This window comes from Rissa tridactyla, chromosome 3, assembly GCF_028500815.1.
Source record: "Rissa tridactyla isolate bRisTri1 chromosome 3, bRisTri1.patW.cur.20221130, whole genome shotgun sequence".
NCBI classification, from domain to species: domain Eukaryota; kingdom Metazoa; phylum Chordata; class Aves; order Charadriiformes; family Laridae; genus Rissa; species Rissa tridactyla.
This window is the reverse complement of record NC_071468.1, coordinates 42,239,246-42,262,345: the sequence shown is the minus strand read 5'-3', so window position 1 is coordinate 42,262,345 and position 23,100 is coordinate 42,239,246. Positions and strand designations below refer to the sequence as shown.

Genomic DNA, 23,100 nt, shown 5'->3' with positions numbered 1-23,100 from the left:
CATGTGTGCTCGCAGCTCAGAAGGCCAACCGCATCCTGGGCTGAATCAACAGAAGCGTGGCCAGCAGGTCGAGGGACGTGACTCTGTCCCTCTACTTTGCTCTGGTGAGACCCCACCTGGAGTACTGCATCCAGCTCTGGGGACCCCAACATAAGAAGGACATGGACCTGCTGGAGTGAGTCCAGAGGAGGGCCATGAAGCTGATCAGAGGGCTGGAGCACCTATGCTATGAGGAAAGGCTGAGAGAGTTGGGGTTGCTCAGCCTGGAGAAGAGAAGGCTCTGGGGAGACCTTACTGTGGCCTTTCAGTACTTAAAAGGAGCTTCTAAGAAAGACGGGGACAAACTTTTTAGCAGGTCCTGTTGAGATAGGAAAAGGGGTGATGGTTTTAACCTAAAAGATAGTAGATTTAGACTAGATATAAGGAAGAAATATTTTACAGTAAGGGTTGTGAAACACTGTAACAGTTTGCCCGGAGAGGTGGTGGAAGCCCAATTCAAGGTCAGGTTGGATGTGGCTCTGAGCGCCCTGATCTAGTTGAAGATGTCCCTCTTTGGGACATCCCCCAGTGAAGATGTTCATTGCAGGGGGGTTGGACTAGGTGACCTTTAGAGGTCCCTTCCAACCCAAACTATTCTATGATTCTGTGATTCTATGACTGCAAGTTTGGCAGAGGAGAGGCAGCTGTGCCAGGTGTGATGGCTCAGGTTCGGAACGGAGCAGCAGAGGTCTCTGTCACTTAACTCTTAAGCAATAAGAAGGTACCATTAGGAAAGAAGCTTTATGTGAATGGACTTTTTAGCTGATTATCAAGGAAATTTAAAAAGGACAGACTTCTGCTTTCATAAAAATACTGGAGAACAGCAGCTATGAGGCAATACAAGTGGTTTCCTTATTTTACTCTAACTCAAACTGGGTAACAGTCATGAATATTTATAGAACTGCCACAGAAGTTTACAGGCAGCACTTATCCAGACAGGGAGCTTACACTTTTAAAGGGAGCAATTAATTAAGGCTTTTTTTTTTTCCTGTAAATGCTCTAATTTCCTAGAATATTGCCTTTACAGCACGTCTTTACCTGTAAGGCTACTGAAAATATGTACATTTTCAAAGCTTGTCCTTCTTCACAGCACCAGAATTTAAGAATTTTCTTTGAATATATAGAAAAATAGTCTCATTTACAGATCACACAGTCATGTTCTCTTAAACTCACATTACATTATCAGTTATTTACTGTGTTGTCCATAACCTATTAAGGTTATGGACAATCTGCAATCCTCCTCCATTTTTAACTCATTTGGGAGAAATACACACATATAAAATTACAAGGCTGAAACAGCATCTTGCAACTATATAGATCCAGTTGACTGTTGTCTTCTAGTATTAGTCCAAACCTCCTTAACACTGTAAGTGACTGGCACTTTCAAAATTTTATTCTGTCCCTCCTTTGAACATACTTCTTTTTTTAATATGCAGTTAGAAGAAAGAAAAGGTCTGTATGTCATATACACTTTTGAGTCTAACCTCCAACAAAAGTGCGCTAGATAAAATGAGTAAAAGTTACTAATTCTTATTCGTATCTTCTATGTCTGAAATTCTTATAAGCCTCTCACATTGTCACAACTATGTGCATTTGTTTGCTTAGGCTTAGGCTTGAGCTTTTCAAGCACAAAAATAATTGCTATTTTGTTGTGAATGGAATTTTCCCTGAACCTTTTGTATTCCTTATTTATCTCGTTCAAACAAGAGAGCAGTAAGGAACTGAATTCCTCAAATTTGCAACAACTGTGAGTCACAACCTCCAAGAGAACCTGACAGGTCCCATGAGAACTGAGGCCACATGCATATGGAATAACAATTTCATATGTGGTATTGTATTTCCCCTTTCTGAGATGCAATGGACTTAACAAGTTTTCATATTTAATCTTCAATTAATTCTTAATGAAATGAACTGGTTTTAATCTGACAGAAAAAATAATATCCCAGTTACAAAATTGCACCTGTAATAAAAGGGAAGATGATTACAGGTAGGTTATATGCTCTGCCACTAGCTGCATTCATTTCCAGAGCCAGTTTTCTGAACTGAGATCCAATTCTATTTCTCACAAAACCAAATCATAATTCAGGAACATGACTTAACTCACAGGTAATGCAAAGTGATTTGAACTACACCAGCCTTAAAAAATATTAACATTATTAATGAGTATACTTCTTTTCATTAATAAAATCCCACTGAAACTAATAGGATTCTGCACAGAACAACATGTCCCTCATGGGTGGACTCCAAGACATACGGCATTTAAAATGGGTATCTTCAACAGATGGAACCTAAGAACCTGCCTTTTTAAAAATTATTTGCAATTCGAGCCATCTCCCTTGACATCTCTTATAGCATGACTTTCAAGAAAAAGGGAGGGAGATTTCAGCACTTTGTGAAAATTAACATTTTCTTAGTAACCTCAGCATGATCAGATAAGTCAATATTTTGATAGTTACAATCAAAACTAAAGGTTACATGATTCCACTTTGACATACAATAAATTAATCCAAGCCCTCTTTTTACCACCAAGACACAGCATTGCACTATAAATTTATTACGAGAATAGGTCTGCAGTTTCTTGCATTTTGGAAGATTCTGTTTTCATGTCCTTTTTCTTCACATTTTCTTCAGATAAGTCTTTTTAAATGAAAATATTTGATATTACAAGCTCATGTGGAACAAGAAATGGTATTTTAGAGAAGATATTAATATATTACACAAAGATGTTAAGACTATATCTTTCTGAGTTAGCTCTGGTAATAAACTAACACATGCAGTATCTCAATCTCATTTAATTTCTACTTTAAGATTAATTATTTTCCTGCCAGTATGATACATTCTGGACAGTAGCCCAGCTATGGGTGAGTAATGGTAATTGGTTGAGAGTAATTTTTAAATTAAAATAAAATTGTAGTGTGTTTTCAAAGACTTGTAAATTTAGGTCAATGCCAAAGAAAGTGGTTTGCTTTGTTAATAACTTTGATAAAGGAAGATTAGAGAGAAAGCCTACTTCTTGCTCGCCTTGCGAGACTCCTAATGCCTGCCACAGTCATTAGTTTTAGGACGTGCAGTTTTAAGTTTGTTCAGGACAAGTCCATGAAAAATGAAGCACTGCACAGCACCATAATACAGGACAAGTACGATATGTATTTGCATATCTGTGGTAACATAAATTCTATTTATTATATTTTATAGGAAGTAACAGAATTACTGTGAAAATCTGCAGAACCTCTTCGAAGTGTATTTGAGGTGGAATTTATCTTTTAATATCCTCAAATTGTTTCAATCTTACTTTAGTTTTTTTTTTTGATTCTTGAATATTACCTGTTTGTTTTTTCTGTATTCCTCTGATGACTATTGTTTACAACAGGTATGTGATTCTATTTGCAAGCAGCTGTACTCAGTTATCCCCTTATCTGCCCTCTCTTTATATTCATAGAAAGGCATCGGAAAAAAATCCTCAGTCCACAAGGCAAATGCAAATTTCTGGGACTGGGAAGATGCTAACCTAATAAGAACACTATTGAAAAGCTTTCTTAAAAATTAATATTCCTGCGAATGCTGTAGCATTAGCCAATTCTGGTGACACACAGCCGCCTCCGGTAGATCTAGTGCAATGCTCTGACCCTGTTGCATGGGGGAGCTGCGGGCAAGTTTCTTACAGGCTTACACCTTTGGCTCATAACTGGAAGGAGCAATGAGACGGCAGGGTTGCGGCTTTCCCTATCTTCACCCTTCTGCAACAGAAGAGCTTAATTCAGCAACTGGAACATATTTTACAGGTCTTGTATTTAAATCTCAAAAGCTCTCAAATGAGTACATTTAGTGTTCAACAAAGGCACCTCTGTGCACAATGAAGAAACTGATCCCAAGTTTAATTCTGTATTTCTGGCATGCAGTTTCTATTTACTAAGGTATGTAATTCATTGCCCAATCCAGTGATCACCTGTAACTGGAAAGTTAGTGTCTCCTAATTTAGATTAAAGGATATTAATAGAAACTTTCTCAGCCTGATCTCAAGTTGAGACCTGTTAAGCATATGTTTATTCATTAAAATCCCCTGGTAATGTAACACACATTACAGCTGAACAACTCAATGTCTCTTAAAACCATAGTAAATTACTTTCTGATCTTTAACATATTAAGACAGTATACTGAAGTGCCCCTCTGAGAAAAGCAAATAACACATTCAAGGAAAGGAAAAAACATTGTAATAAGTGGTAAATCAAGCATTTTTCCTTCCGCAACTGATTTTCTCATATGGAGTGGCTAATCACTCAGGTGTGCTATGAATTACTCCTCCTCTGTAGCTTTAGATAACTATGTGCTGGATATCATCAACTCTCAATATTTTAAAGAAAGATGAACATTTTTCTCCTTCTGTATGATGAGGAAACCGTCACCATTTTCAAACTCTACCTTGAAGGTACTCAGCACTGCTAGAGTCTCAGGTTGAAATTGTTTTATTTAGCAATGCGTTTGAAATTAAATGTGTCCACTGTGGAGAGGAAGGAAGCATCTATTGGACACATCCATCCCTGTTGCCTTCAGCTCCCAAGGGCTGAGACTTAATCCATTTTGCAAGTGAACACATATCTAAATTTCTGAAAAGCTGTAAATAGAGACTTTCAAAGTTTGTGTTTTTGAAAAGATAAGCTAGCGTGTGCAAGTTTTGTTACCTAAATAAGTGACCCGGTCTTTAGATGAGCTGAGTACTTAAAGCCTGGATTAGAATGAACAAGAGAGTGGTCATAGATAATACATTTTCTTTAAAAATTAGGTCACTACTTGATGTACAGAGGCACCTAATTTTGTTTAAAAATTTTTATGAGTGTTTCTGTAATACTTTACTTCCTATTATCTTCACATTTTCCTGTCTGATTACTGATGCGCACATCAGTAATTAGAATGTGTAATTTAAGAATAAAACCCCAGGAAACAGGCAAATAAACAAGGCACTTTCTAATATAGTTCATATTAGAACAATATCAGTTTCCATAATAAATAATTTTCCCCATGGTGTATATCAGAAATAAGAGATCTAAACTGGGCGCATCTTTGGGTCTGGATCTGAGAATAACAATTGCACAACCATCAATAAAGTGTCCTCTACTTCACTGAGACTTTGTCACTGTAAATAATTACACTTCCTGGAGCAAATGGAATATGTAAATCACCAAGGTAGGTTTTGATGAGTTTTGAGGCTTTTTTTTTCCTAAGATCAACTCCATATCTGACTTTAATAAACTTTGAAAAAGGTAACAACACATTCATTTCAGTATCAGCAATTTGTGCACAGGAATTACATGATATAATTATGTTTTTACCAGTGGGATGATTACCAAGTCAGACTGCAATGATGTGTTCATTCATACAATGCATAATTCCCGAAAGAAATAGGAAAGATTTCTACACTGACCATAGTCTGTGTTTTCCGGCTCCCAACAATTTGATGGCCAAAAATAGGGTGTCTATAGACAAAACAAAAAAGTAGGGAACTCAAGTTAGACAATGCAAGCATTATACAGTCCTTGGATTGATACTGGTCTTCAGAGTCAATTTAAATTTTTGGTAGATCTATTATATTGTTAACTTGACAATATTGAAATAGGCATCAAAACAGCAAACTACTTTTGTACGCTTGTTTATTGCACTAGTGTCAGAATGGCATTGAAAAAGAAGAATGAAGTGTTCTTCTTATTCTTAAAGTTAAGGGAACAAAACCCACAAGGTTAGGTATCGAGGTTGTCTTTTTCATCTTCCCTAGCAGCATACCTCTCACATGTCCTGAAGAATCAGCTTTAGAAGGTGAAAAGACAGAAGATGCTTTAAAGTACATTCAGTTCTTGATTCTGAAGAGTTTTCATTAGTATATATCAATATTCAATACTCTTTCCTACAAGTTATTTGTTTAAAAATGCCACTAAACACAACCTCTTTTCACAAAGTTATCAAAGTTCTTTTCATTTTGGAAGTCTATTTATTTTCTAGTAATTTACCAATTGTGATTTTAAATGTGATTTTTTTAATGGAAAGCCAATAAAAGTATCAATAACTAGTTCAATACTATACTCATTAAAAATCTACTGAATATACTGAATAATTGTTAAAATAATTCACTTCCAGCAAATGAAGAATATAAGACCATATAGGCATTTTTCATACAAATAACTTAAATCTTGTTAAAATGCAAAGGATTATAGTATTTTATACAAAGCATATTCATATAGATATACATACACGCATACACACATAATTATATATTACTTGAGCAGTTGAATTAATCTCATTAAATATGCGGACTGGTCTGAGTGGTATTTGAAAACACTGGTGCTTCCTTTAGGAAAAACTTCTGCTTTACTCTGTTTCTTTACTGGTTTTTCTCAAAGATCTTCCAGCTGCAAAAATGGAAACCTCTCTTGCTGCCCACTTCCCTCAAAATTGTTTTAATGTTAATCTGGGAACGAACAGGGCTGAAGGGTGACAAATTCACACCTACTGTCAGGTTAAATACATATTGTGGAAAATCTCTCTCTACTATAACAATGACCCATCAACTTTAACAGAAGCAATTTAGAACTTGCTATTTATCAAGCAACATCAGTGAGTTGAAGGGTAAAAAAGACACTATCACAAGCTAACTTTAAAGGCTGAGACGAGTTTCTTGTAAGCTGTTTTGTGCTCTGTAATGGAGCAGCAATAAGTCATTCATCTATCAGCTATTCCTTCACAGTGCCACTGAAACCAGTGACCAGTATAAGCACAAATGGAAAGAAGAGGAATCCCTAAACAATGAATGGCAGCACTCAGTGAATCCTGGAGAAGCAAGAAGCTATAAAAGTAATTCAACAATGTCAATCATATAAAGCATAAAGTCACCATCATTTAAATACATGGTTTTCAAACCCAGGGAGCGCAAACGGTCATTCCTTAGAGGCATGAAGTGTATCTTGGGAGAGGCCCAAGAAGAAAAGCACAACTACGTAATTTTCCTGCTAAGAGTAACTTTAACCTCTGTTTAGGGGTTCAAGCTGAACTTCTTGAAAAAGTGAGGGTTACTAAATACACAGAAACCATATTGGCCCAGGCAGCTCCTGAGCTGAAACTGGCTGGGGTTCAGATTTTATTTAGGGGGAAGTAGCAGTTAAATCTTCTCATTTTGAGCCAATCGCATGAGGTTTTGAGCAAATCCCAAAATTGCTTTTTGCATTCATTTCACATCAGGCTATGAGGAAATACTATATATTCACGATTATATGTTTATGATGTAAGAGGAGAACTCTGTTGTTTCATACATAAATTAAAAGCTACCCCTGGCCAGCAAGATACTGCAAGAAATAGTTCTGAGAGGCTCTCAGAGAGATTATACGAATCAAGGATAAATCTGATATTACCGTTTTCAGTATTTAGTTAAAATAACACATTAAAATTTTACTGGAACTTGCACATCAGTGGTGGAGGGAGTGTGGGCACTAAAGAGAGTATGGGAAAGGGGGCAGGATCTTCAATGTTGTGAAATGTTAGTTTAGCTCACTAGGAGGCAGAGGTGACTAAGGCTTTTCTGAAGGATGAAAAGGTGCGTCCAAATGGCAGGGCCTGCCTCTAACACAGGGACTCAGTTCTGAGAAGTGTGAAAATGCACCGAGGACACTTCTTCCTTTCTGAAGTTGAATGAAACTTTCAAGGGAACAAATAAAATAGGTTTTTTTCCATTAGGGAATACCTGACCAAGACTTCGCAGGTGTGTAGTACTTGGCATGAAAGCAACTGCAGGATGAGACGTATTCTGCAAAGAGGAGCACAGCAGCATGAGGGCCAGCAGGCACCAAGAACAGGCAGAGGAGGTCTCTCGGGAAAGTAAATCGAGTGACAAAGAGATGGAAGGGAGATGGCAGTTATGGAAAGAGCCCATGCTAAACGCTCGAGTATCTTTAGAGAGAAAGTGTAGTGACAGGCCAGTGTAAGCACACTGCCAATCTCCAATCAACTAGACATAAAAAAGAGATCATGGGAAAAGCACAAATTAATGTGTATGCAACTAAGGATGAGTCTAAGCCTCCCTGCACCACCATCCCTCTGGAGATAAAAGCAGAAAAGTTAGAACATGAGTTTTAATTAGGAAAGCACATGATAGTCATAATAACAGGTTTCAATAATGTGTTATAAGGTAAGCAAAAAGAAACCCCAGCAAAAGGCAAACATTATGAGACAAGGGTTCAAATAACAGTTAGTACAGATAAGAACAGAAGATTATTAATGCCTTCTTTGTTTGGGTGTCCAGAAGGAGTGAGACTGTGGTCAGATAAAGGTCTTTCTGCCCAGGGAATGACACGCAGGCATGAGTTCTCCTTGCTGATGCTCTGAACTGGGCAGGCACAAGCTGCCTCTGGACTGGAAGCCGTGACCCTGCCTGCGTGGTGCTCGGATGCATTTAATGGGACCTGCTGAGAAGTCCAGCCCATCAGCTCAAGCGCTGCAATGTCGCTGGGGCTGGCCTCCAGCCAGTTGGCTGCCAGTGGGAACAAAGTTCAAGTCTGCCTGCAATCAGCTCCGTGAACATGCCCAAAATTAATTTTGACACGAAGATCAGACCACAGGGCAAAGTACGGGGGGAAAAGAAAAAAAAAAAACAGGAAGAGAAATATTTATATGAGGTCAGACAGTTCAGGTTAGAGGCCTGATGAAATTCAGCACAAAACGCTTAAGGAATTATTGTATTTTCATGTGGATAAACTGTGTTTATTTGTAGAAAACAAAAAAGCCTCACCAAACTAAAGAACGACTCCTTGTTCCTCAGTACCGTGAGTTATGCACATGTGTAAATATTATGATGAAATTTTTACTCTGGTACTTCTCTTTCTCCTCTGTCTCTAACTCTCTATAGTATCTAGTATCTAACCGTCAAGAGTTATCAAAAATATTGGATTACCTGCACGATGTCTAAAGAGGTGCAAGTTAACTGAACAGCAAGTTATACATGGAAAAAATATTCATTCAAGTAACCTTTGAAACACGGTCAGTAATTAAAAAAAATAAATCACATAAGGCAGAGGAGCCACAGAAGACTACCGTAAGGAGATCTACCTTTTTCAGGAAAGGCGAAAAGCTGAAATTTTCTGTATTCAAATCTTTCTGGATCTAGTGTTTAGATTGAACAATTGTAATACACTATCCATTTCTGAATCTTTCAATGCTAAAGCTTACTAAAATTTGTTTTTTTAAAAAATGCATTAGGTCACTGACAGTATAAATTCCCTACTAGATGAGAAATAAACAATAGATACTATGTATTTTGACCAAAGTTGTATTCAAAGAGTACATAACTATCGTTCCAAGCAGGAAATGGCACTGGTGGGTGCAGAGACAAGGAAAATTCTCCTAAAACCAGGCACAAAAAATAGTGGTAAGGGACAGGATTAAGACTTAAACAGAAAGAAAGTTAAAAAAAAAAATCAAGAAAAAACTTTTAAGAAACCTAGACACTGAAAATGAAAACATGATAAAAATATCAATTTCTGATTAAAGGATTTTTGCAATGTTGTGATTGTATGGAAAAAACCCAAGGTGCATTCCACATTTTCTTGCCCAATTTCTTGGCATTAACAGTCATAAAGTTCTGGTCTTAATCTACCTCACCATGTGTCATGCACACGGGATTAAGTGGAATACCCCTTGATAAACTGCAGCAATAAAAGTAAATCTCAAGTAAGGTCACTCCTGGCTGAGAAAAGACCCAAGGCGAAACCTCATCACAAGGCTCCCATGATAGTACAATTCAGTTTTTAGAAAGATACATTAAGATTTTGGGGAAGTGTGTACTAAGGCCCCCCCATTCAGGCTGGCCCTTGTGTGCACCTTGCTTGTCTCTGTTCTTCAGGGGCACGCTCTGAGTGCTTCCCCACCACCCCCATCTAGTGTCCTCCTCAGCCCTAGCGCCTCATGGGCTGCTACCTGTGCAGAGATTTATTGTCCCAGCCTCTGCAATCAGGCATGTTAACATTGAGCTTGCACAAGGTCCCAGACAGAAATCCCTGTAATCTTTGACTCCAAAACCATGATTTTCTTACAAATGGAGTCTGGAGTTTACTCTGTCCCTTAGATGTTACAGATCTCAAATAGTTTAATCACATAACACGCGACTACAATATATGTGCTGAGTTTACATCTTTGCACTTCTGTTCCAAAAGTCTCCACACAATTTCGCAGTCCAGATATTTAACAATCCCTTAGAGGAATTTGCTAGAGAGGTTATCCATGAAGACTGGGGGAAGATGATTTGCCTTGTTCAACAAGGAAAGATTAGGAAGTAAGAAGAATCCGCCAAGAAGATCCCTAGTCCCAGGGAATAAGGTCAGAGATGAGAACAGGAAGTACGTGCAAAGGAGGAATCTGCCTCCTCTCATCTGATCTACTGAAAACCTCCCGCAGCAATGCAAGGAAGATCTGCCCACGTAAATGACCTTTTCTATACCTGGACTATGCAAACAAAGCTTGGTTTAACTATTTCTTACAACTCACATATCCCAAGTACACTGTAGAAGAATTGTAACATCCCTTACAATATCATGTATTCGTACAGCGCAAACACTATACAACCTATGTGCCTTGGCTCATGATCTAGAAACCCTACGTAAGTGAAGATTTTCCCAGGAGAGTTATGGAAGTGATATGACCTGTTCTACCTCAATACTAACATTTTCAAAGAAAAGATTACGAAATATCAAGGGTTTTTTTTCGTGAAATGTAGAAAACCCAAAGGAATTACCATACTTAAGAATTTTACTTTTCCTCAGAAGGAAATGCGGAGCAGTTCGCCATGAGCAAGTATTAAACAGGGAACATTTGTCGTTTTGCCATTGCATCCCACTTATAGCCGTAAGGAAGGTGGGTGGCAGAACGGTTTGGGGAAAGTCAAGTGCTGTTTATCATCCCAGGCAGAAATAATGCTGCCAGATTTTATCAGTACGCTTTTAAGGCACTTTGTTTAATTGTATCTGTAATTTGAATAAGCAGCCAGTACAAGTCAGCAGCTAGAGAAATAAGGCTTACCTAGCACTGCACATGCCATCGTAGAGCCGTTAAAGCATTCAGAACAAAACAGGCTGTTACAAGAATCTTTATGGCGTTGACAGAAAACATGTACAAATGCATACTGTTTGTCTTGCACTGTTCACTAATAACATTAGGTAAACCTAACCACAGAAATCCATAATCCTCCTGTTAATAAAGTCATATGAAACAAAATCCTGTAATGTAGCACATATTCCGCACTAAACAAATTGGCAGCAGCCGCTGCTATGCATCGTGAGCAATTCTGTGATAAAACAAATAGATCTGCTTTAGCCTTACCATAAAATTAATCAATAATAATATCTAAGCTAATGAAACAGCCACTTGTAAAAATCAGTGTTGCCCATCAGCTTTTATAAAATGTGATTAATTTCTATGCATTAAACTGTATTACCGAGGAGGGAAATCATTAAGCATCTTTCAGCTACCCCTTGTTGATAGTAATAAGAAAAGAATTGTTGCTTCTGAAGCTGCTCCACTCCATGAAATGTTTTAAAATCTAATTACTGGGGTGGGGGAGGAATATTCAAATCACCCATAAACTTTCCTTTGCACGTTATTGCTATTCTTCTCACAGCAGCAGGGAGTCTTTATAAACCGCAGAAATCAAGTCTTTGATAAGAAATAGTTATATACAATCTCAAACACCTTGCATGATGGATGGCAGAATTCACACTCAGTTTTACATTCATTGTAGTTGACTCAAATGATCTCTTGGTAAAGGAAAAGGGTAAGATCGCTGGTCTAGCACTATCAAGCCCACAGAGGAAGAATGCCAACAAGTAGTGCTCCATGATTAGTTCAGAATTATTAAAAAAGAGGTTGAGGAAGTTGTAAACAATAAAGATTTTGGCTCTGTGACTCCTCTTTTCTAACCTGGAAAGGGGATGAGCGAGGCTGTGGACAGTGGCTGGAGAGCTGTGATGTTCAGTGCCTCGGTATTCAGAATGGCCAGAGGCTGGCCGAGGACTGAACCAAGAGGTAGCTACTCGAGCAGAGCTCACTCAGAGAGATATGGGAAGCAATGTAATTCCACCTGAGACACAAGGATCCACAACACTTCACATTCTACACTATTTTGCAGCAAATATATTCCAAGATCCTTACAGTGATTGCTATATATTTTTATCCCCAATTTAGGCAGGGGGAAACAAGGCCAGAGATGTTAAATGCATTTGTCAAGAAAGTGCTCCCAGTGGTAGAACAGCAGAAGACATCATAGGTGAAATCACCATGCCAAAATCCATGAGTTTTGCTACTATCTTCACCAGACTCATGCTTTCAGAAGAAACTCTTCTCATTTTCACTTTTTTCTCAGCTATTTATGCCTCCCATCTTAAAAGTCACAAAAAATCATCAGAACCTAAACTTCATCTCTGAAAATTAATTTATGTTAAATCACAAATGAATCTCATCAAAAATGGGAGGGTGATTATCACTAGCCTCAAGTATCCTAGGAGTTTTTTTGAAGGCAAAAGATACTTGGAAACATTATTTTTCACTATGAACATTGAGACATTTGTATGCACGTGTAACTCGCAGAAGAAATCAACGTATCTTTCCCTGGGAGTCTGTTATAGAAGTTTAGCAGCTGAGAGGACAAGTTGGGCATTCCTCACTAGAACAGACCTATTATCACTCATGTGGACACAGATGAAAGGTCTCAGTGAGCAATGCCTGGCTCTAGGAAGATCTGGCCTCTAAGGTGCATGTTGCTTTTCTTATTTGGGCCCCTTATACCTATTTGCTCTCAGGTGGAGGAGGGCAGTTAGCAGGTATTCAGCTCCTTGTTGCGTTCCAGGCTTAAATTACTAGGAAAAGGCAATGCAACTGGTCAGGATCATTCAGAAAGTATCACCAAACCTGAATTTTCTGCTTTGCCTTCTTGAGACTACTAAGAAATGTCCTCTCTCTGAGTAAGGCAATTAATATTTAGATCCATCCCCTTTGAATTAAATTGTTATCACAGAAACTAACCTAATTACATCTGAGTAGGTCAAAGAATGATCTGGAATGATTTTTTTATTTCTAAGGCCACGTTATTTAAAAAAGCAGATGCAACTACAATTTTACAGCCCTCCCGATGGCAAAAGTAGTAACTGAAAAAGCATAATTTTGCCTTTAAAAGGGCATTTGCACAAATGAAGCACAATCTCCACTGCTTTTAGCTATTTCTATACAACAGAAGGTTGTTTAAAACAAACTGGAAGTAATTTTACTGTCAGGAGGGAATGTGTCACCCTTTGGAAAACAAAGAATGAAGTGCATGGAGATTACTGTAGCTAGCCTGTTTTTGAGAGATCAGGTTTTTGGATTGCAGACAGAGATTTCTCTGCAGGGTTGGCTTCTGAACTTTTCAGTGCTGGCCTGTGCACAGTTTTCTCCTTCTATTAAAATATCCAGAAATTTGTGAATCCTGTCCAGTACTCAGGGTGTCCTATTTCCAAAGCACCTGAACAACTATTCTAGTGCAAAACTCACACTTTTACAGTCAAACTTTTCTCATCTTCCAATGTTACAGCTTCAGTAACAGATTTTATATTAGCCTTATTTTGGTGGGGAATGTGGAATTGTAATGACATAAATTCTGCTGGTACAACTCCAGTTAACAGTATGACACCACTATGAATTTTTTCTCATGCTATACATTATCAGCAAAAATTGCATTGTTCTAACATTGCTAGCACAGGAATAGCAATACAAAAGGTACCACAGAGCAGCAAACAGAATACTGCAGATATATACTGAGCAACACTTGAGGAAATTATCTTATTTCATATGCACATGTCAAATAGGCGCCAAATTGTTAACTTATGTAAATCAATCGATACCATTTTACAGTTTACCGCTCACTGAAGCTTCATGTCCAAACATGTAGACTCCAGACCTCTTTGAGAAAAGCCCATGGCAAGGTAGCTGCAGTACTCTCAATTGTTCACAGTGCAGCTAATTCTAATCTATATTTTCCTTCAGTTGAATTATCATTCTAGCAGAGGTGCTCATTTCCCATGTTTGAGATAGCAGCAGGCCAGCAGATGTGCAGAATTCAATGACCAGCACTCCTATAATAAGTCCTATTCTCTGCAAAGTGAAGTCCTCAGATATTTTGTCCTTCTGGCCGCTGCGTTCTTGGCAGAGACAAGCCAAGAACTGGAGCCTAAACCACTCCGTGATTTCTTTCCACTTCTCACTTACCTCATAACAACATCAGTGCCTTTCCCTCAGCAGTAAGCTCCTTCACCCATGTGCCATCCCTCTCTTCTCTATACTGAACACTGAGGAGGATGACGCACCATGAGAAGGAAACCTTTTCCTTCAAATCCTCTATCCAGGATCAAAGGTAACTGTGGATCTAAGGGAGGAGGCTTGAAGTGACTGCTCATGCAACTTACCATCCTGCTGAAGGACAGGCTTTTTGCACTGTATGACCCACAGGATCTACATATGAATATATGATAATATTGTGTGCACATATGCAATAATAATTCTCTTAATTATAATAATTCTCTCTTGCCAGACTGTACTGTACATATTTAATTATATTCACTCTAAGATTTTGGTTTAGACCAAATACTATGAATGTTTCTCTTCCCTTATGTGTGCCTACAGAACTGAAGCCAAAATATTGATGAAAGTATAATACAGCAATTAATCTAACACAATGTTTGAGACTACGATCGGTCTCCAATGTATTACAGTTTTCTTCTGCATTTTAAATACCACAATCTCAGTTTTATTTTATTCTTCATGGCTTCTTATTTAAACAATGTTTAAGACAAAGCTTAGGCTTAAATATCCTTTAAGACAACAGATTTTGTTCTACCAGATATTATTTTTCTGTGATTATTTAACACAGCTAGAACTAATAGAGCAGGATTACCAAACTATGGTATTCATATCATCAATTTCATAGTGATAATTGTCATATCTTTTCAAAGCAACAAATATCTAGGGAAGATCTTGGAGCAGTTGCTGGTGATACCTACCAGGAAGACCACTTAGTAGGAAGAGCAATACAGAAGATAACCACCATTGTCAAAGGTGGTACATGGCAAGCAAAGTTAATTCCTCCTCTAGAATATATAATCAGATACTGCACAATCATATTTGTTTCAAGTCATAGGTGGTATTGCTCTGCAAATTTCTAGCCTGCTATTCATTATTAGAAAAGCAACACTCCTGCTCCCAAGCCCTTAGTTTGAAATCTGCTGTAATAAAATACAACTATGTAGGTGTCTGAATAATATACATGTAGGTATAGGTATACATATACATACATATATATCCTTCCAGCTTGTTCTGCAGCATCTGCATGTTTGTTGTATGTAATGGAACTGACAGAACAATGTAGAAATATGCCTGCACTTGTTTCAAGAATACACACTACTTCAATACTACTCTGTTACCAATAAGGAATTCCTCATATAAGGAAAATATAACTATTACCCTCCATTTTTTATCAGATTTCTGCTATTGGCTTAATTACTAAAATACCTTAATTTCCAAATTAAGACTATATTAGGAATAAGAGTTAGTAAGAGAATTTCCTTTACTATATTTCCAAATACTAGATTAATTTATTTCATGAGACGTACTTCCACACTTAACATTATCACACTTTTTCCAGGGATCAACATGGTCACTATCATCTTAACACTTTACTGACTTAATTTCTAAATAAAATCCTTCTACTACTTTTTTACTTTAAGGGGAACTGACACCATGTATTAGGTTACATAAGAGACAAAGTATGGTTAAAATCTGCTGTGAACCTTTGTGTAAGGCCTTTAATAAAAGTCTCCATTTGTGTAAACCAAGAACATATTGAAAATACGTACCTGGAATCGATAAAAGGTGCCATCATCCTTTAGCGTTAGAACATGGTCTGAGATTGGAAAGAAATAGCCATGTGCTGCCATCAGTGTTCCCAAATGTAGAGCTTCCACTGTTTGAAGAACAAAAGAAAGATAAATTTAAAAAAATCAAATAACTTCTTTTCAGCAATTTAGTTTTCTTGCTCAGATTCACCCTAACTTCTGCAGATAACCACTTGACTCTCAGTCAAGGTCCTGCCATGATGAAAGTGCTGTCTTTTTCTATGCAATATAATGATGCAACTAAAAAAAACCCTTTACTCTCCTTAACAAATGGCTATTAGATGTCCCATTTGTAGCTGCAGTTCCACTACTTACATCAGCATTAGCAGGCAGCTACCACAATCTTTACTCACTTGTTTTGAAGCTGAAAACAGCTATCATTTTTATCCTGATGGTGCAGCCTGCTTTTCCTCTTCAGAACAGTTTCAGATTACATGATGTTAAAGTAGTTGATTCCAAATGCATGATATTTTCCTCACTAGCTTTATCAGAACTACAGTAAAGGATAGAGATTTCCTTAAAAGTTTCTCATTACTAGGAAAATAACAAAGGATCACAGAATCACAGGTTGGTTGAGGTTGGAAGGGACCACTGGCGGTCATCTGATCCAACCCCTTTGCTCAGGCAGGGCCACCTAGAGCCAGTTGCCCAGAACCATGTTCAGACAGCTTTTGAATATCTCCAAGGATAGAGACTCCACAACCTCTCTGGGCAACCTGTGCCAGTGCTTGGTCACCCTCACAGTAAAAAAAGTTTCCCAGTGTTCAGAGGGAACCCACTATATTTCAGTTTGTGCCCATTGCTTCTTGTCCTGTAACTGGGCACCACTGAAAAGAGCCTGGCTCCACCTTCTTTACACCCTCCCACCAGTTATTTATACACATAGATGAGATTCCCCCTGAGCCTTCTCTTCTCCAGACTGAATAGCATCTTTTCTCACAGGAGAGATGCTCCAGGCCCTTCATCATCTTCATGGCTCTCTGTTGGACTCTCTCCAGTGTGTGCATGTCTCTCTTGTAGTGAGGAGTCCAGAACTGGACACAAACAGGATAATTTCAATTCACTTTAATGAAAAAACCCATAATATGTAACAGCTAAATTTATATGTGCTCTGTATTTTCAGTGAATCACTGTCCAGTACCAGTCCCTGAAGTCTCTTGCTCAGTATTGTCATTATTTGGCTGACAAGAACACAATCTTGTAGGAAGCGAACCGCATTAGTTAGAGTCATGCTCTTGTTGCAGTATTTAGTCTCTTTACCGTATTTCTTTACCGACCTTGCAACTCCAGTACATATCCCTAAAATAATGGCACAACAACTTCTGCTATTACATTAAAAATTTCCTTTTTTTGGTGGTGGAGTCTCCAACTCTGGAGACATTCAAAGCCCGCCTGGACGTGTTCCTGTGCAACCTGCTCTAGCTGACCCTGCTCTGCAGGGGGGTTGGACTAGATGATCTCCAGAGGTCCCTTCCAACCCTATGATTCTATGATCCTATGATCCTATGATCTGACCAGCAGTCACAGCATCATCATGCAGAGAGAAATGTGAGTCCTGATATCTGTGTTCTTGCTAACAGTCACAGAAAGAGGGATTCACTTATGCTTCACCCATTATTACTTTAGATATGAGAAGGAAACATAGGTTTATTTATTCACCCGTACTTCATCAGCATCCCAGAAAATTCCCTCTTTCACCCTTTTGCTCACTTGGAGACATCCATTGGTATAGGAGATAGGATGTGGGATGGGACATTTTTAAGCTAACCCAAAGCCAGCAGGCATGTGAAAGGAGCAAGAAGGGGGATTTGGACAGTACTTAACTGAGAGCACATAACCCTACTAGGGTTTATTTGATACACGATAATCCTTGTGACATCTGTGTTTAGCAAACTCGTCTCTTCCCCTCCAGCAGAGCCATTATTTAAGAAAATCCAACATACCCTCTCCAGCAGTGAGCTCTCTGGCTTGCTATAAAATGTTACAATACTGTTAATAAGCCTTCTCCCAGTCGCAAGCCAGCAAGAAATCTCTCTAACAGAAGGAAGGCAGTTGTTTCTCTCCTGGTGCTTGAGAGGTCTGCAAATCCCCATCTGAACTTCATCTTAATTAATGTAAGTCCATATATTGTTGCTACTCATTTATTTCAAGCCACTAAATTCTATTATCCCTTGGATCGGAAATTTTGAATCAACACTTTCTGTAGTGAGTTAGCTCCTGAGGTTCTTTTCTTTTGGTTCATTTCAGTTCATTTCATCTACCTTTTAATTTTGTTAAGCTTTTCTTTGTTTTTCATACTGCAACTTATTGCCAATTCAAAAAACTTTATTTTTGCAGGTATTATGTATCTTTGTGGGTTGAGAGAAAAGCAAATGGAGGAATGTGCTGACATTTTTTAGAGAAAGGATTTCTTAGACAAGGGTTACAGGGCTTGCCTGATGCAGATGAGAGTGCATTCTCTTCAGATTTAGCAGAAACTAAATAGGCTCCAGATTTGTTTCATGTTCTTCCTGAATTCTGAATTATAGTATTTTTCAAAAGCACAAGGAGTTCACATTATTCCCCCTTACCCAGCAATCTTTAGACCACATCTGGACTACTATGTCCAGTTGGGAACAATACGTCTACCTCAATACAAGACAGACATTAACAAACTTGAGTGTGTCCAGTGGAGGGCCACCAGGATGGTTGGGCCTGGAGCACTTCCCCTGTGAGGAGCAGCTCGGGGAGCTGGTCTTGCTTAGGATGAAAAAGAGAAGGTTTCAGGGGTGCCTAGCAGCACCCTTCCAATGCCTAAAAGGAGATTACCAAATGACAGAGCTAAGATCTTTGTGGAGTTGAATGGCAATAATAACTAACTAACTAAACAAGAGACAATGGTAATAAACTAAACCAGGTATGACTCTGACCAGCCAAGCAGCAGAAAAGGCTGCCCAGAGAGGCTGTGCAGTCTGCATCCTTGGAGGGTTTCAAGACGTGAACAAAAAGTCCTGGGCAACATGTTTGACCTTACAGTCGACCCTGCTTTGAGCAAGGGGTTGAACTGGAGTGCTCCTGTGATCCCTCTCAACCTGAATTATATTACAACTCTGTGACTCTAAGTGAACAGAAAGGAGCAGAAAACAGGGATGGAGACAACTGGAAAAGAAATTATTTGCAAGCTCCTGCCAGAACAGCCTATAATCCTGGCAAGGAGTAAGAGCTTATTATTTCTCTTGCTGACCACTGAGTCATATATGCAAGCATATAGTCACTACTAGTTCTCTGGGTAAAAAATTAAGAGAACTACTTGGCCTTCTCCAGAAGCCAATTAAGGTTACTCAAGATCTGAATTATTCCCACTATCTCTTCTTTGGTTACGTATGGAGATTAAGCTGGTTTTAGGCTCACCTCAAGCAATCTTATTCAGCTAGGATGAATCTACACTAACTCAAGTTAAGGTATCTCTCTTTCCCTTTAGCCATTAAGAGTTAATAGGGACACATAAACTTGTCACATTGCTTCTTTTTTCCTTCAGCTAATAGACAATTAATTTTCATTTTTTATGGTTATCAATCCAGCAGCTCATTCCAGCATTGCATAAATATAAATGCACAAATATACTTTTTTAATAACAAACGAAGATCCACTATAGCTCACACTTGGGAATGTGAGCAGTATCTTCTTTATTAAAAGGAAAAAAAAAAAAGCCAAAGAAAAGGAAAAAAATGCACGTGGCATAAGACTAAAGACATTCGCTTGAAAGTCTTAACACCTTCTCCACTGATATAATCTGACAATGGGGCAACTGCATAATCAAAGCATTATCAATAATCTTTGCAGAGAGACAGAGTAACCTATAAATCAAATATGGCTCGAACAGGTGAAGAACGTCCACAAAATCGTAAGTAGTTAATAATGACCAGAAATCTGTAACCCTTCCTCACACCAGACTGGCAGGGGACTACCACTGGTGTTCTCTGCACAGCAGCAGTAGAACTTCTTCACAGAAAGGAAACTCAGCTCTCAGGAGGTTTCTAATCTCCAAGCAAGAAGTTGTCCAGTGTATTACAGACACAGCAAAGGCAACACTTTGATCTACATCTCAATTTGCTAAAATCAGACTGAAAAATAAATACTGTAAGAAGCCAAAAAGTAGAACAGTAGGGTTTAGGAAACAAACCCATGAGTTTGAAAAGGAAAACATAGCCAGCAGCAGGCTAGTCCTACATGCCTAAATGCCTAGAAGTTCAGTTCAGACAGCTTCTGAATTCCCCAGCTATTCCTGCATGTGAAGTTAGGGGATTTTCACTTAAATAAGCCCCTTTCATCTGGAAGAATGGCAGATGGAGATTAGGAACATCAAAAACTTCTATGAAGTGCACTAGTTAAAAAAAAAAAAAAAAATTAAAAATAATTTTAAACATAAAGGTTCCCAGGTAAAAAGAGTAATGTTTATATGTATTCAGAATACAAATTCTACAAAATGGAAGGATATAGACTAAAAGCAAGAAAATCTGTATTTTTGGACAGCAAGTGTACGCAGACACACACAGAAATGTGATATCTACACAACTATTATTTCTCAATCTTCAGTCACTGTGTGTAAGAATACACAATATAAACTACATTCTCAGTTACACCCAGATAGCTTCCCTGAGAAAGCATAATTCAAATCGCAGTCGACTGATATACAATGAATAAAAACTGCAGTTTGAGACATCAAGCAAAAAATCGGAGGGACACAAAGCTCATGGAGGTGTAACTGGTAGAACAGAGTAGACTTCAGCTTCCTCTGGTCTTGACTGCTTGTTTTGGAGACATCAATTATCTGAACTGAGGTTGTAAGAATACTTCCTAGCAGTGATACTGCTGAAAAGTGGAAGAGTATATGCAAGAAACAAATTTACTCAAACCACTGCTTTAATTTTTTATAGCTAAAAAAAGGACAGCATGCTGCAGGAGTTGCAAGTTATAACAGCTAATGGAAGAGAAACACCTCAGGTGAAAGACAGAAATACGTCTTTATGAGCCTGGTGCATTTCAACAAAATATGAAATATTTTATATAAATTCAAAATGTTGCTGTGGGTGTAGTTTTGATCCTTAATGTGTATGCTATTGCTGGGCTAAAAGCTCAGAAAAAGCTTAAAATTCCATGGTTTGCTCTGCTGTTGACCTTTATTTAGCTGAGTGGGTGAAGTGAACAACACATGTAATGCAATCATTTTTCTGAGAAGTAATATTGCCCAGCCATCTGCTGTACCATTATAAGGAGAGTGATCTTGATGGATTAAATGCTAGTCACATTTAATATACTTTGTTATACAAGAGAGTCAGACATTTTCAATGCTTTGGGACAATGAAGACCCAATGAAATCTAAAGAATAAAAAAATCTACCCTGGTTGTTGAGTTTTCATTTTATTTTCTTTTTAAACATAGCACACTTTTCTCCTTACTGTAATAGCTATTGTACGGATTGATGATACTTCGTTCATCTTAAATTGCAGGGTATGGTAGTATCAGTGGAACAAGTTGTTTCTTCTGATAACATCCACAGGAGGGGACTAAAAAGAATGGATGTTCCTTGATTTTCTTTGGAATAAACATGTTTCTGTGCCTTAAAACCCCTTAAAGGATATGTTTCCAGTGATAAGAGTGGATTCCACATTTTCTTACGCATCTCAGGGCTTTAGGTGATATGGTCTCTATATCTATCTTTCCTCTGAATTCCATAAAATGCTTTATAGTATCATATTATTATAGTTAGTCTCGCAACATCTGAAGTGGCTTGCAGTAATCTCTGAGGGACTGAGGAAAGGAAAACAGGGTGTTTTCCCAATCCTGCTCTACTGTAAAATGGCACTGTTCAGAGTCTGGTTTATGATCTGTACAGCTCTGTCCTGAAGACAGATTTCCTACAAGGAACACAGTTTGGGATGTTCTGTGTCCTTAAGATTGCTATATGATGTAAGTGAAAGTGTAAAACCCAAACTTGTAATTTTTTCATTCACTTTTTGATACAAAAATGTCAAACAAACGAAAACCTCCCTTTCCATCAAACAATAAATTGTTTGTTATTCTGGGTTATTTTTTTAATCTAAAATCCATCACAGTGCTGAAGTGCACTGCTAAGACACACAGCTGCCTGGAAAAAGAATTAATGAGTCAGAACTTCACAAGCACACATTCATTTTAAGTGTCGAATGCCAAGACATTATCACTTACTCTCACCTCACTCCTGCTGTCATTTCATTGCCAGTGTGAACACAAGCTGCAAAGAATTAACTTTAAGTTAAAGTAATAAAATACAACCTGCTTCTCAAGCTCACACAAAGCGTAGGAGAGACTCATTCTCTGGGCCTGACTGTGGCATTTAAAGAGGGGAAAATAAAACAGCTAGAAAAGTTCTTGAACACCCACATCACTATAAACCTCTTCTTTTGTCCCATCTGAAGGATGGGATTTGCAAAGGAAGTGGCACTCAGTGAGAGTCATTTCAGGGAAGGCAAAAGAGTCGGTGAAGGAAGAGGTGCTACTTATCCAAACACAGTTAAAATGAGATTCATGCTTGATTCCAAGAAACCTATCACAAACCAAGTCATCTATCACCATAGCAACTTACCTAAATAGGTAGAATTTTGATTGTCCTGTGCTAGACAATGGCTGCTGATGCCACCAGCAGGCCAGAGGCATTGGTAGGAATATCGCCCAGCAGGTAAGGGGGAAAACCTATCAGAGATGTGCCATGAATCCTCATCTGCCCAAGGAACGGTAATGTCCACCCTTACACTCTGAGCTGATCTATAACATACAGTGTCACTTCTATACACATCCCACATCTAGAGACCATGATGTATATCTGAAACATTGACTACTTTGTTCACAAAAACATCCAGCAAACCAGGGACACCCTATCAGTCTCGCCTTATGTGCTCACAGGATGTGGGTGAATTGGGACTGAGCTAAATGTGTGACATAACCCTGGAAAGATTTTATCCGGACAAGGTCAACAGAAGTCATGCCACTTTGAAAGACTGAATGAAAAGGGAAGCTGACCTATAGCTTCTTGACAGAAAAAAGCAAACAAACAAACAAACAAAAAGGCCCTTCTTCACTCACAGAAGAAAAAAAA

At 38.3% G+C, this 23,100-nt stretch overlaps 1 protein-coding gene across 1 annotated transcript in view; it reads right to left on the bottom strand.

The window, feature by feature from the left end:
• The window catches only part of RGS7 (regulator of G protein signaling 7), a 277,355-nt gene that overhangs the window by 51,962 nt on the left and 202,293 nt on the right, over positions 1–23,100 (bottom strand). Inside the window, exons 6-7 of the mRNA XM_054196998.1 lie at positions 15,948–16,054; positions 5,459–5,510 (exon numbers count right to left, since the gene is read on the bottom strand). Of these exons, the coding sequence (XP_054052973.1) occupies positions 5,459–5,510; positions 15,948–16,054 (159 nt within the window). The remainder of the gene's footprint in view (positions 1–5,458; positions 5,511–15,947; positions 16,055–23,100) is intronic.